Source organism: Enhydra lutris, unplaced genomic scaffold, assembly GCF_002288905.1.
Source record: "Enhydra lutris kenyoni isolate GAN:26980312 unplaced genomic scaffold, ASM228890v2 scaffoldscaffold18, whole genome shotgun sequence".
NCBI classification, from domain to species: Eukaryota; Metazoa; Chordata; class Mammalia; order Carnivora; family Mustelidae; genus Enhydra; species Enhydra lutris.
In genome coordinates this window covers 21,651,964-21,668,058 of record NW_019154102.1, presented here as the reverse complement: position 1 = coordinate 21,668,058, position 16,095 = coordinate 21,651,964, and the positions used below count along the sequence as shown (strand labels likewise).

General features: G+C 34.7%; 1 protein-coding gene across 6 annotated transcripts in view; it reads right to left on the bottom strand.

Moving 5' to 3' along the window:
* LOC111147954 (zinc finger protein 638) overlaps window positions 1-16,095 on the bottom strand; it is a 79,082-nt gene that overhangs the window by 38,086 nt on the left and 24,901 nt on the right. For 5 of the 6 annotated variants that reach the window (XM_022504243.1, XM_022504246.1, XM_022504248.1 and 2 more), the window contains 7 exons: window positions 14,137-14,175; window positions 12,441-12,733; window positions 10,860-11,137; window positions 9,365-9,511; window positions 8,329-8,448; window positions 3,026-3,084; window positions 2,610-2,662 (listed from right to left, as the gene is read on the bottom strand). In XM_022504243.1, the coding sequence (XP_022359951.1) occupies window positions 2,610-2,662; window positions 3,026-3,084; window positions 8,329-8,448; window positions 9,365-9,511; window positions 10,860-11,137; window positions 12,441-12,733; window positions 14,137-14,175 (989 nt within the window). The remainder of the gene's footprint in view (window positions 1-2,609; window positions 2,663-3,025; window positions 3,085-8,328; window positions 8,449-9,364; window positions 9,512-10,859; window positions 11,138-12,440; window positions 12,734-14,136; window positions 14,176-16,095) is intronic. The other variant, XM_022504245.1, reaches the window with a different exon arrangement.

Here is a 16,095-nt window from a genome sequence, read left to right as displayed (position 1 = left end):
TGGATCTCCTTTCTCCTGTTATAACACTTTTCACTTTATAAAACATGTTATTTATATACCATGTCACCTCAAATTAGTATATAAGCTACTTGGATATAGAGATCTTGCCTACTGGTTTTACTGATGTATCCTAACACTTTATTTTATTTTATTTTTTTTTAAAGATTTTATTTATATATTTGACAGAGAGAGATCACAAGTAGACAGAGAGGCAGGCAGAGAGAGAGAGGGAGGGAAGCAGGCTCCCTGCTGAGCAGAGAGCCCGATGCGGGACTCGATCCCAGGACCCTGAGATCATGACTTGAGCCGAAGGCAGCAGCTTAACCCACTGAGCCACCCAGGCGCCCCTATCCTAACACTTTAAAAAGTATATCCAATTATGAGGATATAGTAGATGCTCAGTATTCTTTCTTTTTAACTAGTGATAGGTAACGGTCCTAAAGTTTCTCTTTTTGATCAAATTATACTTTTTCCTCCTTCATGCACTTCTCTTCATCCTTGCTTATCTGTGCATATAGTTAAAGTCTTTAAAACTACCTAATTAGGGGAACCTAAGTGCCTCAGTAGGTTGAGTGTCTGACTCTTGATTTCCACTCATGTTGTGATCTCAGAGTCCCAAGATCAAGCCCCATGCTGGGCTCCACACTCTCAGTGTGGAGTCCGTTTCAGCCTCCCTTCCCCTCTATCCCTCCTTTTTCTTGCTAAGTCGTGAGCACCCATGTGTGTGCACTCTCCCGCTCTCTAAAAAATAAATTAAAACTACCCTAACTGACTTGTCACTATTCAATCTCACATTGCTGATCTCAAAAAAGAAACCATGCACCCTTTCCTTTCTTACCGGACACTTTCTCCACCCTATTCACCAGCCTATCCTGTCTTTCTACACTTCTATTAGAAGGGAGGGCATATTTGCCTTGAAGTGCTTCTCCCTTACTCACTGCTTTTATTATGTTAGGCCCACTCCCAAAATCTAGACCTTAAACTTAATAATTTCTGAAGTATCCCACTTTCAAATCCATTGACTGGCTGACCTAAGGATATCCCCACTAGGTAAGTCTTTGAGATCTGAAATTCATCAATGCTGAAATCTGAGTTCATGGTTTTTCTCAAAGAAATCACTGCATCTAAGTTTTCCTGTTACATATATATAATCAATATCACCACACTCTTCTAGTAAAAACTACCTGGCATGAAACGTTGAAAATTTTAAATTGTTTTAATTTTATATTTTATCCACTAGAACATTCTATAGAATAAACATTCAGATTTTACCTTCTCACACCATTTTAATTAACATTTTTATATTCGGTCCCTATTACTTTAAAGTGAACCTCAACTGTGTTTTCCCAGTAAGATTTTTCTTTTTTCTTTTCTTTTTTGGTGCAAAAAGGTGGTTTTATTCAAGCATTGGGGTCAGGACCCATAGGCAGAAAGAGCTGCTTCAACAGGATTTTTCACTCTCCCTTTGTCCACTCTACATAAGAATCCTAAACAATTAATGGTTCTTTACTCCCGATGGCAATTTCCCAGAGTCTGTACTGTTACTAGGTCTTACAAAGGAAAAACGGCAAGCACCCTAAGCCAAGCTTCATGAATAATGAGTTACATAAAACTAAATAGGTTTCTCTCCTTCAGGACTTCATAATGGAAATGTGTCCTGAGGATTTTTTTTTTAAAGAAAAAAAAGAAAAAGAAGCTGTAATACAAATCTGATCCAAAACATCTTTCAGGAATTAGTCTCTCACACACATATTTTGAGAAAGGTTTGAGAACCTTTTAGATATAATGTTGCCATTAATGAAGTCAAATTCAAAAACTTCCCAGCACGCTTCAAAAACTTCTATGATGTGATTCCCCAATTCTGTTACCTTTGTTGTATCATCTCCCTAACTTCTATCCCTCCTTCCCCATACACACACACACACACACACACACACACACACACACACACACGGATTGCTGAATAGAAATCCAGAACTCACTATATACCTGTCTTTCCAAAAGAGAACATACAAAACAATTTAACTTTCTAAATACAGTTTATATCTACTTTATTTTAGCTTTTCTGTCTCATCCTTCACTATCAAGCTATCTCTTCTTAAACTTAAGATGTTTGTTTTGCAGTAACTTCTTTCCAACCCTAAATGGAAAGAGAAAATTCCGTTTATTAAAACTGTATAGAAATTCACTTAGCTAGATTCATAATAAAGACCCACAATATTTTCCTGAGTATAAAGAAACAACTTTAACACATGAGTGTAACAACTGATTTCTGTTTGGTCTTCTTTGTTTACCTTTTGGCTCTCAGCAAACTTTAAAAATAAAAGGAGACTAAACAAGCAACCTTAACAGGCTTTGTTTTTGTATGTTTTGTCTTACTGGTAGGGGATGGAAGTATGACAAAATTAACCTTAACAGAGATTACCTATTGAACTATGATAGGTATTTTACATATACTATCTCACTGAGTCTTCTAGCTTAATATAGGGGCCAATATTGTTCCCTTCTATTAAAGCACAATAATGGTTTCCTAGCATCATCTTGCAAAGGGTTTCTAGTAAACTGACAAAATATACTTATTTGGAGGAGTATTAAAAGTAACAACTTACTGGCAGAAGCTGAAGTCACAGTTTCAACAGCTTTGGAAGCATCTATATCTTTTCTATTTGAAAGAAGAAAAAATTAGGCAAAGATTGAAATTCTAAGTTCTAAAACTTCTAAAGATGCAAAAGCTTAAGTCTAAAAAAGCTTAGAGATGCCTGCCCGGATCAGTATGTAGGGCATGAAACTCCTCATCTCAGGGTAATGAGTTCAAGCCCCATGTTGGGTGCAGAGCTTACTTAAATTAAAATTTTAAAGAATAAAGTTTAATTTAATTCTATTTAAACAACTGAATTAAAGCTGGAGTCCATTTAAACTGGAGTCAGGATAATAAAATATATTAAAAATGCAGTTGTATAAAAATTTTGCAGTTTTAATTCATATGCACATTCATTCCTGCATATGAAATCATGGAATTACTTACTTTAAAGAAGCTGCAGATGCTTTCTTTGAATCTGAGGTCTTTTTCTTCAACTCTTTGTTCTATGAAAGAAAAAGATTTTGAAAAAGAAAATCTTAGTTTCTTCCCCAATTATAAAGGGCACTTTAGAAAACACAAGCATAAAGAAATACAATAAAAAACATTATTATGAGATTCAGAACAATCTGACATATATTTACTGACTATTCACCAATTGTCAAGCACAATTTTAGGCACTGGAGAGGAGCAGTAAATAAATAATAATAATTTCAGTAATAAATAATAATAATTATTATTATATAATTATATTAATTATATAAAATATTTATATATAATTAATATAAGTAATTATATATAATTAAATAATATAATAATTATTATTATTATTTCAGTAAATAAATAAATAATTTCAAGGGGTAAGGAAAGAAAGACCTCAAGGAAATTTAAAAATACATACATACTATGTCTGTTAGCAACAAGTACTATGGAAAAAACTAAAAGAGAAAGGAAACGGAAGTGCTCTTGTTGGGGAATGAGGAACAACTATCAATAAGTCTGTTATACAAGTTTCACTGAAAAGGTGATATATGAGCAAACAGCTTAAAGAGGTAAGAGAGCAAATCAAACCATTCCCTGTGTTGAGAGCATTCCAGACAGAAGGAACAGCAACTACAGAAGACTTAATGAGATCCATGCCTATTAGCTTGTTTAGGAAGTACAAAGGATGCGGGGCACCTGGGTGGCTCAGTGGGTTAAGCCTCTAACCTCGGCTCAAGTCATGATCTCAGGGTGCTGAGATGGAGCCCCGAATCAGGCTCTCTGCTCAATGGGAAGCCTGCTCCCCTGCCCCCCCCAACCCGCCTGCCTCTCTGCCTACTTGTGATCTCTCTCTCCCTCTCTGTCAAATAAACAAATAAAATCTTTAAGAAAAAAAAAAAAGTACAAAGGATGCTTGGGTAGGAAATAGAGGAGAGAAATAGGTATGTGGTGGTTACAGGGTAGAGTGTGGGTGGAATGGTGGTGTAAACTCATAAGCCATTTTGAGTACTGGCTTTTCCTCTGAGTGTAATGAAAGGTTCTGAGTCTAGGAATGACAAGATCAATCTGGTTCTATTTTGAAATACAGTCAAGGTGAGTGAAAAGGCAAGGAGAGAAGGAAAATATTGTCATGATGCTACTGTAGTAACAAAGAAAAAATGGTGACAGACTGGGCCAGGGTAACAGCTATTAGATCCTGAAATGTCATGGTATTATTTGAAATGTTTTTAAAGACAGTGATAAGAAAATGTAGATCAATAGTAAAAGATGGAATTAATGAATTACAAAGAACTGATCTTTCTTCCATTTAACCTTGAGAATGTGTTCCTCTGCTAAGACTAGACTATTCCTTTTCATACTTAAAACTGTTTCTGCCTGAGTCACTACAGGCTGCCCCTGCATAAATCTTCAACAGTATTAAAGTGGTGTCCGCTTTGTGGAATTTCAGTTATATGCAAATGGGGTCTACCAAATATATCCACCAAGTCTTTCCTCTTTATCACTAATAGACCATAAGCTCCAAGAATGAGAGTCCATCTGTCCTGCTCATCACTCTATCTACTGCAGATACCACAATGCCTGACATATGTAACAGATTTTTAAGAAAGGTTTTCAGTTAAAATGAAATTAAACTCTCATCCGATGAATTCTTTGGCTTTATTTCCTCGTTACTCATTAGATTTTTCTATAATGTTCAAACCACTGATAACTGTTTCCCAGCATTGTTTTCATTTCCATGCAGAGGAAATGTTGCTACCTTACCAAAACGTTATCAAAGAGAATTATTTTAATCTGACTGAAATATTCTAATAACCTAGATGTATCCTTATCCATCCATCTTCCCAGATTAAACTTTTCAGTATTAAAAAAGAATGACTTTCTCCCCGGTTCCAAAATTTAATTATCAGCCAGGTCTTGCTTGAAAGTAACTGGTTTAAGCTATTATTTCTCCTTCCTATCTCAAGTATACTAACCTACCTGAAACCATTACTATCATTACAATAAGCTGGCTGGCTAGATGAGTCTTCTAAATGGAGTTCATTGTGTTTTGTTTTGTTTTTTCTCTTCTCCCCTTTAATCACTCTGCTAAGCTTGCTTTCTTTGCCTTCCTGTCATTTGCCTAATTCGTTCTGCAGCTCACTCCCAAATGAATCTATTTAATCTATCCATTTCTGTTCAAAACCTTGAATAAAATTTAACTGTCTACAGGATAAAGCTTACATTCTTAAATTATACATTCAAATTCTTGCTTCTCCCTAACCTCCTCTGCAACGAGAGAAGGTGTTATGTCATTGTTCTGGTAAATCAAATGTAGGTAAAAGTTGCTGAGGAACTCATTCTTCCACAAAAAAATAAATAAAAAATCTTTTTAAAATATCAAAATTCCTTTTGCTTTTATTTCCTTTATTCTTTTCCTTCTGCTAGGAAGATAAAAATGATGCCAGAAGGTACAGCAACCATCTTACAACTGAGTGTGAAAAGTACATAAAGGTGGTGAATCAAAAAAACAAAAAGCCTGGGTTCCTCATATTATGGAGCTGCTTCACCAGCCATGGGCCACCTACCTCTAGATTTTGTATTATGATATAAATAAACCTCTTATTCCTTTCATAAACCACTGGTGAAATTTCTGTTAGTTGAAAAGATAAGAAATCCTAAGTGATAAAATTGTTAATTACTATTAGGTTACCATAGAACTTATTATTCAAATCAGGACAATGGAAATAAATAGATGGCATGTAACAGATGTAACCTAGGATCATGGGTTACTCTAGTAGTAACTAACCAGAGAACATAAATGAAATAAAAAATATAGATCCTTTATGGAATAGCGATTTAAGTAGTAATTATGATATACACAAATAAATATATCAGTAAGAAATAAACTTAACATCTCCTCTAAAATGTACACTATGGAAACATTACAAAAGAACATTATGAAAAGACACTAAATGAAATCTAAATAAATGGAGACAATCCCTGCTTCTGAACAGAAAGAGTATTATAAATCATAAATATAAATTCAATACAATATTAAACTCCCAATAAGATTTTTCAGAGAACTTACATAGATTCTAAAACCAATAGCAGGAGTAAATGTTCAAGATTAACCAAAATAAAATTTTTTAAAGATTTTATCTACTTATAGATAAATAAATTTATAGATAGAGAATGCATGTGTGTGTACACAAGAGCATGAGCAGAAGAGGAGCATGGGTGGGGGAAGGGAAGGGGAAAGAATTCCAAGCAGACTTCACGCTGAACATGGAGCCCAAAGTGGGGCTCGATTTCAGGACCCTGAGATCAGAACCTGAGCCAAAACCGAGAGTTGGATGCTTAACCTACTGAGACACCCAGATGCCCCAAATAAATTTTATTTTTTCAAAATAAATTTTAAATAAAGAACAAAGAAAAAGAATTCTACTGGAAAGATAGGTAATTATGTAAAATTATAATAACATAAGAACTGAAGTTACATAGTATTATTAATAGAAATAAACAAGACTGATCTAACAATAGTCTGACAGAGATCTATGTGTATAGGGTAATTTATACACATAAAGATAGCTTCTGAAATCAATGGGGAAGAACCAATTAGGTATAAACGGTGTTGCACTAATTGGTTATCCATTTTAGAAATAGTATTGATCCCAATAACACATTAACCACAACTTATAGATTAAAATAATAATGGAATTATATCTTTTTGGCACTGGTATAGAGAGGTCTTCTAAAGACAAAAGAAAAAAAAGCAGAAGCCATTAAGAGAGGAAAAAAACAACTTGAGTACACTGAAATCAAAAACTTTATATATGGATATACATATAAACAACATACTGGAAGAAAATATTTCTCATAAGTAATATAAAATTGGTATCCAAAATCATGAACACCTTCAAATTAAGCTTTTTTAAAAAGGCAAATAACCCAACAGAAAGATGGGAAAAGCTTTATACAACTCATTAATGCAGTAATAGCTATTATATTAAGATACTGAAGTTTAATAATAATCAGGAAAATACAAATTAAAGCTCGATAACGTATTTTACATACTGGATTTTTAAACTGCAAATACTTAGATATTGTGGATAACACAGAAACACCAGTCCTCTCATTATTATCAGATTACATTCTTATAGCTATTTAACAGGAGATCTGGTATTATTGCATGTTCTGCAACCCAGCAATTCCACTATAGATATCACTTTAAAAATAGTACCATAAATACATAAGGCCTGTAAAAGCCATATACAAGGAAATTAACATAGTAGTGAAAAATTAGAAATAACCTAAATATCACATCCATACGGAACTGGTAAAATAACTGTGGTATGTTCATACAAAGTGATACCACAAAGGAGTTAGGAAGGAGGAGGAAAATCTGTATGTACAAACATGGTTAGATCTCCAAATCAAATTGCTGACTGAATAAATGTATACTACAGGGGCGCCTGGGTGGCTCAGTGGGTTAAAGCCTCTGCCTTCGGCTCAGGTCATGATCCCAGGGTCCTGGGATGGAGCCCCATATTGGGCTCTCTGCTCAGCAGGGAGCCTGCTTCCTCCTCTCTCTCTCTCTCTCTCTCTCTCTCTCTCTCTCTGCCTGCCTCTCTGCCTACTTGTGATCTCTGTCTGTCATAAAAAAAAAAAAAAGTGTACTACAAAACCCCTTTAGACATTCTTCAGCAAATACAATAATTACCTGAAAAGAACACTCATACACAAAATAAAACTTACTGATATTTAAGTACTTCTGTAGACATCAATAAATTTATAAACTAAACCATAAAAAATGATCTAGAAAGACTAAATTAATAAACAGTAATATTTCTAAGGAAGCAAAAGGTCCAAAAGAATATATACATTGTAATTCTGTTTATTTAAAGTTCCAAACAGGCAAAACTCAACTATGGTATTAGAAATCAAGTTAGGGGTTACTTTTGGGCAGAATGGAGGGTATAAGGATTCAGAAGAAATATGCAAGGGGCTTCCAGGATGTTCTCAATGTTTTTTTGTGACCTAGGTAGGTTTCAGAGATGTTTGCTAATTTTGTTAAGCATTTTCTCCTAGTCTACTGCTTGCCATTTAACATTGTTTGTAGTGCTATTTATGTAGATATAAAGTTGTTAATTTCAACGTATTTCAATCCATATGCACACAATCTACTGAGTGAACATTTATGTTCTATGCATTTTTCTATATGTATCATACTTTATAAAGTCAAACTTAATTAACAATAATGAGATACGTTTGATCTAAATCCAGTTTACCTGTTTTTTCTTTCCTGGAACACATATTTTCACATTTTTCCCTTTTATAAGAAGAGGTGTTGTTTCAGTGTACTTCATGACTGCAGTAACCGCCTCTCTAAATTCCATTTCCAAGTAAGCCTAAATAAAACGTATTACATTTTTAGTCAAAAATCTAACTCAAAACTCTCTGCATGCCTCAGTACTTTTTGTGGAACATAAAACTATGAAATTACCTCAAGTCCTGGTTGCTTTTACATCTTTTTGTTTTGCTACATTGTCACTTGATCTCTAGGGTTAGTTTTCATACATGAAATGGACATTTAACCTTACAGAATTTCTGTACCATTACCAAGATAAGAAGAGGGGAAACAAGGGTCCATGGCAGGCTCATGGAACAATGAGAAATAGGAAGGCAGGGCTCATGGAATAAATGGAGAAAAGACAGGATTTGGCCTTAGTTGCTGTAAGCCTGACATTTTTAAGGCTTACTGAAATAAAGAACACTACCAACTACATTCCCCTGTTTCGTCTCACAATTTTATCTTTTTCTTAGTATGGAGTTCTTCATAATTCTGATGAACTTTATCGTGTTGAGTTACAGGACTATATATAACCCACATGTAAAAAATACCGTACAACAAAATCATTTTTTAGCATCATCTTAACCAGTATGCTAAAGAATTGGAAAGCAAACTATAACCTGCCACCTGTTTTTGCAAATGGTTTTTTTGAACACGGCCATACCCTTTCATTAGTACATTTTTGGCTGCCTTTGTACTACAATGGCCGAATTGAATAGCTGCAATCCTATGGCATACAAAGCCTAAAGTATTTACTATCTGGTCCTTTACAGAAAAAGTATGCCAATTCCTGTTCTAAAAGATATAAAATGGTATTTGGGGACCTTGTTCACTGGAATTCAAGCATTTACATTAACTCTCAATTAACAATGACATATGTAGTAAAAAGTGCTAAAAGATCTTCATAAAGTAATAACCAGACTTTATAATGTAGTAACTTTGTATGTATTTTCAGAACGGAGTGACTGACTCACTTCTTTCCTATAAGGAACAACGAGGACATCATTAACTTTTCCAAATGGTTGAAATATTTTTCTAATATCTTCTTCAGTGCAGCCATCCTCTGGTAATTCAGATATAAGAAGAACTGAACCATAATGTGAAGACTGGTCCTTCCGAAGCTATTTTTGAATGAAAGGAAATTAAAAATAAACCAAATTAAGCCATGAAGTACAAAAATAATAATTTCCAATATAATTTCTGCCATTAAGCTACGTCCTTTAAACAGCCTTCTCTAAATATTTTAGCACAATTAAAAAAATTTTTAAATGCTAAATAAAATAGTAAAAGAAGGTTTTATATTTTACCATTCGACCCTAACAGTGATCAGAGCTTACTGGTAACACAATCATAGATGCTCTTTTCTGTTTAGAAGCGTTCTGTAACAAACAAGACCTATGGAATGGTCCAAAACTACTGAAGAATATTTTTCTACATGAATCTACATGGCCCATCACTAAGAAAGATAACACTATAGCTTTGTGCACTTTGTGTTTTATAAGCTGCAATGATATCTAGATAGAGGTATACTATTTTTAAAACTTATATATAGCATGTATAAAATCCGAATTTCCTGTAATGCCAAATTTATCAACTGTATTAAAAACTGACTTAAAAGAAAAGTCCCACTGCCACCATCTCGAGTTTTGAAACAAATGAATAGTATAGATTAATTTAGCCTCTTCAAAATCTTCTCTGTACTAAAATTTCTTCCTAACACTCTTCAAAACTGCGTAATTACGTGTTGATTATTTTAAGTCTATCCGTCTAAAAATAAGCTCTTTAAAGGCAAGGATTTATAGCTGTTGAAAATATTTAGACAATGTTAAGAGTAATGTATACCTAAATACCTGAAGACTTGTTAATATTACATTAAACATCTGATAATCTGCCTAAACACTGGCAATTGTTCTAATGTTCTCAAGATGCTTTATGTAGAATAATACCTCTCAGTATTTTAACTAGCAGGTTACAGTCAAAATATATTAATAAATCAGTACTAGAAAATAGGCTATTCTATATTGGGCAAGAGAGTATTTGACTTCTGAACTATACTACAAAAAAGTAAAAAGTAGATTAAAAATGATCAATTCTCAGTAGAGACTCACTATTACAGCTTACTGACAAAGATTACAAAAAAAATCATTAATGATGCTGGTGTGATTACATTCACTTCCCCCACCAGATAGCAAACTCATCACAACAACCTGCCTGTGTGGTTAGCCAAAAACAAACCATCAGAATGTTCTCACTTTTGATACATCGAATGCCAAACTGCTAGGATTTGACTTAATGGACTTGATGGACTTTTTCTAAATTCATAAGCGCAATCAATAAAATATTCCAAATCAACATAATTCAACAAGTTACGATTTCAAACTTTTAAAATATGAAAATAAAAAATTCAAACAACTTTTTTGTATCATAATGACACATGTATGTACACACTTACATTAACAAACTACTGACCTTACGCTGGAGAGAAACAGGTTTTTCAGACACTGGTTTACATTCTGGTAAGGTGTCATCTTCAATATTCTTGGCTTTGTAACGAATAGAATGTCCCCCTAAATTTGCATCACTCTTTGCAAGGTTTGTAGATTTAACTGATGCCTTTGATCCACTGCCCATTTTTGGCTTTGGGGCTGGTGAAGGTCCTTTATCAACTATTTCAAGATGTTTCTGTTTATTGAATTCTGGCCCATGCCCAGATCGTTGTACTACATCTTCTAATGCTTTTTTTCTATCTAGTAAAAAGGACATAAATGCAACTTCAACCAAAAAGAACTTAAGATGAAAACCACATTATTTTAGAATATAAAATCACATTATTAAAGAGAGAATAACTTCTTAATTGCCCAAATATTTATCACACAGAGCCACTGTCAAGCCAGACAGGAATCAAATATACACAAAACAATTCTCAGTCTTTAATTCTTCACTCATGATCTTATCTTATACCAATGGTCCTCAAACTTTTGATTTTCAGTATCCATTTTCACTTTTAAAAACCGAAGACTCCAGGGGTGCCTGGGTGGCTCAGTGGGTTAAAGCCTTTGCCTTCAGCTCAGGTCATGATCCCGGGGTCCTGGGATTGAGCCCCACATCGGGCTCCCTACTCAGTAGGGAGCCTGCTTCTCCCATTCCCTCTGCCCCTTCCCCCTGTTCGTGCTTGCTCTCTCTCAAATAAATAAAATAAAATCTTAAAAAAAAAAAAACCAAAAACCTGAATTCTCGTATCTGCTTCTGCTTCCAATCTGATGGATACATTGCTCTGGTTGAAACATATAAAGGAAACTCAGCTTCACATAGTTGGAAGACCCCCTTGGTCTTGGAGACCTTTCTAAAAAGATCTCAGAGAACACATATATGAGCTATTTCTAGAAATGTCACTAAACCAATATTAAGACACAGGTAGAAAATAGGAGAAATTTCAAAAAAAACTTTTAGATTAATTCATGGGCACACTAAGATGTTGGTATATCAGTGGTTTTTGAATTTGATTTTAGGTAGATACATACACTCTTCCACATTTCTTCTGATAGTTAATAAAAGGAAGAAGAATGGACTAGGTTGGGATGTGGGTCAATTTCACATAAAATTCTAAAATATAGTAAAATAGAAATTCCATTTCTAGCTTATTAAAATAGCTAAGAAAAACAGCTCAAAACATCAGCTTTTGTTAGATCTTTTCTTTTTTAGAAGATTTTATTGATCTATCTGAGAGAGAGAGACAGCGAGAGAGGAACACAAGCAGGAGTGGGAAAAGCAGACTTCTGGCTGGGCAGGGAGCCCAATGAGGAGCTCCATCCCAGGACCCTGGGATCACGACCTGAGCCAAAGGGAGATGCTTAACGACTGAGTCACCCAGGCACCCCAAGTTTTGTTAAATCTTGACTGTAGCAGATTATGTCATGTTTTCAAACTTACTAAAAATACAGAATTTAAAAATTCAAACACAAAAAAAACCCTAAAACATTTAGTCAAAATAAGTAAATTTATTATGTTATATACTATAGTATATATTATTATTCATAACCATAAGTGTACCTGATGATTTCACTGATCTCCGTGATGTCCTTTCAGGGCTAACTGATCGATAGCATTTTGGACTACCTCTAAATGGATTTTTCATTCGATATGGTGAACGGGATCTGGATCTGTATCTGGAAATGAAACGATGGCAGATTTTTGGACTTCGACTTCTTGGTCTGTATATATAGCGTATAGGGCTTCGAGATCGACGGAATCTATGACTTGAGCTTGATCTTCTAGAATGTCTAGGACTGGGGGAATGAGAACGTCTTCTTGGAGTTTCATTTTCTTTTCTATTGCCTTCATTTCTATAAAGTATGGGGGGGAAATCACAAGATTCAGCAATTTAATGTAAATTTAACTTATATGACAGAGGCTCCTTCTTAACAACAGACTATAAACAACACCAAACTCTGATAGCATATATTTATTTAAAACAAAAACCTATTTGTTATGACACAATTCACCCTCATAGATAAAGAAAGAATAATCAGAACAGATGCTCAGTCCTCAAACTGCTTGGATCCCTGTTTTGCTAATATATAGAAGAGGACCCTATATCAATTTCTTGGTCTTTTCCTATATCATTTTATAGTCAACTATATATTGGAAGTATTAAGTTATATAAAGGATTTAAGAAATGATTTACATAAACAAATGTTTTCAACATTTTCCCCCTTGAGAGATTATGCCATCTACAAATATTTCTTTGACTGCTGTTACTTTATGTACAAACACTAAATACAAGTTTAAAACTTATTTATATACAAACATTTTGTATATATATATAAAATGTTTATATACAAATATACAAAAAAATGTACAAAAATGTTTATATACAGGGGCGCCTGGGTGGCTCACTGGGTTAGAGCCTCTGCCTTCGACTCAGGTCATGGTCCCAGGGTCCTGGGATAGAGCCCTGCATCTGGCTCTCTGCTCAGCAGGGAACCTACTTCCTCCTCTCCCTCTGCCTGCCTCTCTGCCTAATTGTGATCTCTGTCTGTCAAATAAATAAATAGGATCTTCTAAAAAAAAGTTTATGTACATTTTGCATGTATATGAAAATGTTTATATGCAAACATTTAAATACAAGACTTCCTAGGGAATACAAAACTTAATAAAACCACTCCTAGCCTTCAAGACATTTGTAACATAAGACCGCACAAACAAAACAATAACAAAAGCAGGAAGTATTTTCAGAAAGACTGAAAAAAAAAAAAAAAAAAAAAAAAAAAAAAAAAAAAAAAAAAAAAAAAGAAAATGGAAGTTCAGAGAGGCAAGCTATCACATTTAAGCTGGGATAATTAAAGAAAGGTTCATAGAGATTATTGCATTTGTCTGCTGTTTAAAAGTAAAAATAAAAAATTTTAAAATAAAAGTAAAAATGATCAAACAGGAACTCAATTAAAAATAAGACCTTTTTTAAAAAGTACCTGTTTACTTTTTTTAAAACCTTTTTTTTTTTTTTGAAATTTTATTTATTTATTTATTTGATAGAGATCACAGGTAGGCAGAAAGGCAGGCAGAGAGAGAGGGGGGAGCAGACTCCCCACTGAGCGCAGAGCCCGATGTGGGGCTCAATCCCAGGACCCTGAGATCATGACCCGAGCCGAAGGCAGAGGCTTAACCCACTGAGCCAACTAGGCACCCCTACCTGTTTACTTTTAAAAGAAAATCAAGTCTCAACAATATCACTATTAAAAAGAATTACCTTCTTGATGGGAGGATCTCAGGATTCCAATCAGGATACCTATTTTGAGAATAAACAGTATTAATGAACAGTTAAAATGAGACTGTATGTCTCAATCCTTCCCTGCAATGTATCAGCAGGAGGACTGTTCAAAACCTGAGTTTACATAGTAATTTAAGTATGAAAATTTTCTTGAGAGTATGATATTTTGAGTGTCTAATTCAATAAATAATCAAAGCATTATTCTAGTAGGCAATTCAAGGAAAAGAAACACATTCCCAATACATCAAAGATTTCAAAGTTTCTTAAAGTAAAACAGGCAATACACAGACAAGTGTTAAGATGTATAGAATAGGTACATGACACAAGTTTAGTTAGGGGTTAAAAGACAAGGGCAGTTCATGCACTTTGCAGAACTCCAGGGGACCGCATTCTACACAAAACAACATGTACAGTGCTCTTTACACTGTACCAGGCAGTCCTCAAAGAGATACATCTGGTGGAAGAATTAGGGGAAAATCTGCAGAAAAGGCTACTTTTCAGGTAGCCCTTAAGTCTACCAATAAGCATGGTTCAAGCTAGGTTTGATGCAGTGGCCATACATAAAAGAATTGAGAGGCAAAACAAGTGTTCTATTCCATGAACTGGTCTGGTTGCAGCATGGAAATGATAAAAAGGAATTATGGGCAGGGGTGGGGGGGGGCTGGAAAGGCAGCTCAGAATTACAAACTGTGAAGGTCCTTGAAATCAGGTAAGGAGATTGCACATAAGTAAAAGGTAACAGAGAACCAATAATCATTTCTGAAGTGAAGAGAATACAAGAATATTTTCGGGTCAATTGGAAATAAATATCTGGAATTATGGGGAAAGATTAGGACTGAGATATTTGAAAATTAGGAATGAAGAAGCCTATACAGTATAAGGGTTGTGTTAGACTAACACAGAACATAGTTTGTAGGAATAAAAAGGGCTGAGGACAGAATTTTATGCACATCAACACTGAAGAGTAAAGCAGACAAAGACAAACCAATAAGAGATTAAGTAGTAATCACAGAAAGAAAAAGTACAAGGAACAGTAACATCACAGAAGCCTTAGAAGAAGACATTTTCCTCCTCATCTTTTCTAGAAAACCTGAACTCTAAAGGTCAATTTGGGGGTGCCTGGGTAACTTAGTTAAGTGTCCAACTCTTGACTTCGGCTCAGGTCATGATGAAGATCAAGCCCTGTGGTGATTCTCCTTCTTCCTCTGCCCTACCCGCAACCCTGGCTCTCACACACCCTCTAAAATAAAAAAATAAATAGATAGATAGATAGATAGGTAGACAGATAAATGTATGTATGTATGTATGTTAGTTAATTGGAAATTTTAAAAACATTTTTAAATTGGAAATTAAATCATTAAGACAACTAATATTCAAAAACAAGCTTAGGGGCACCTGGGTGGCTCAGTGGGTTAAAGCCTCTGCCTTCGGCTCAGGTCATGGTCCCAGGGTCCTGGGATCGAGCCCCACATCAGGCTCTCTGCTCGATGGGGAGCCTGCTTCCTCCTCTCTCTCTGCCTATCTTCTCTGCCTACTTGTAATCTCTGTCTGTCAAATAAATAAATAAAAATATTTAAAAAACAAAAACAAAAACAAAAACAAGCTTAATAACCAAGAGAAGAGCCAAGTAAGGAAATGGAGGCAGCCAACTCTTTCAGCAAGTCACCTGGCAAGAAGTCGGGTCAAAACCACAGTAAAAGTAAAGTGGTTTTTATTTGTTGCTATTTGTCTAAGACACTTATAGCAGGTTAACACAACAACAATTTTCAACTTCCTTTTCCCTTGTCTGCCTCTACTACAACGGCTAAAAAAGCTAAATATTTGCTTTCCTAACCTCCTTGGAATATATAGCCAGTGACAGGTTCAAAACAGTGAGACAGACGCAAAACCACTAGCAAAATTCTTCCTGCCACTTGCCCCCTTTGTCCTTCTTTGATA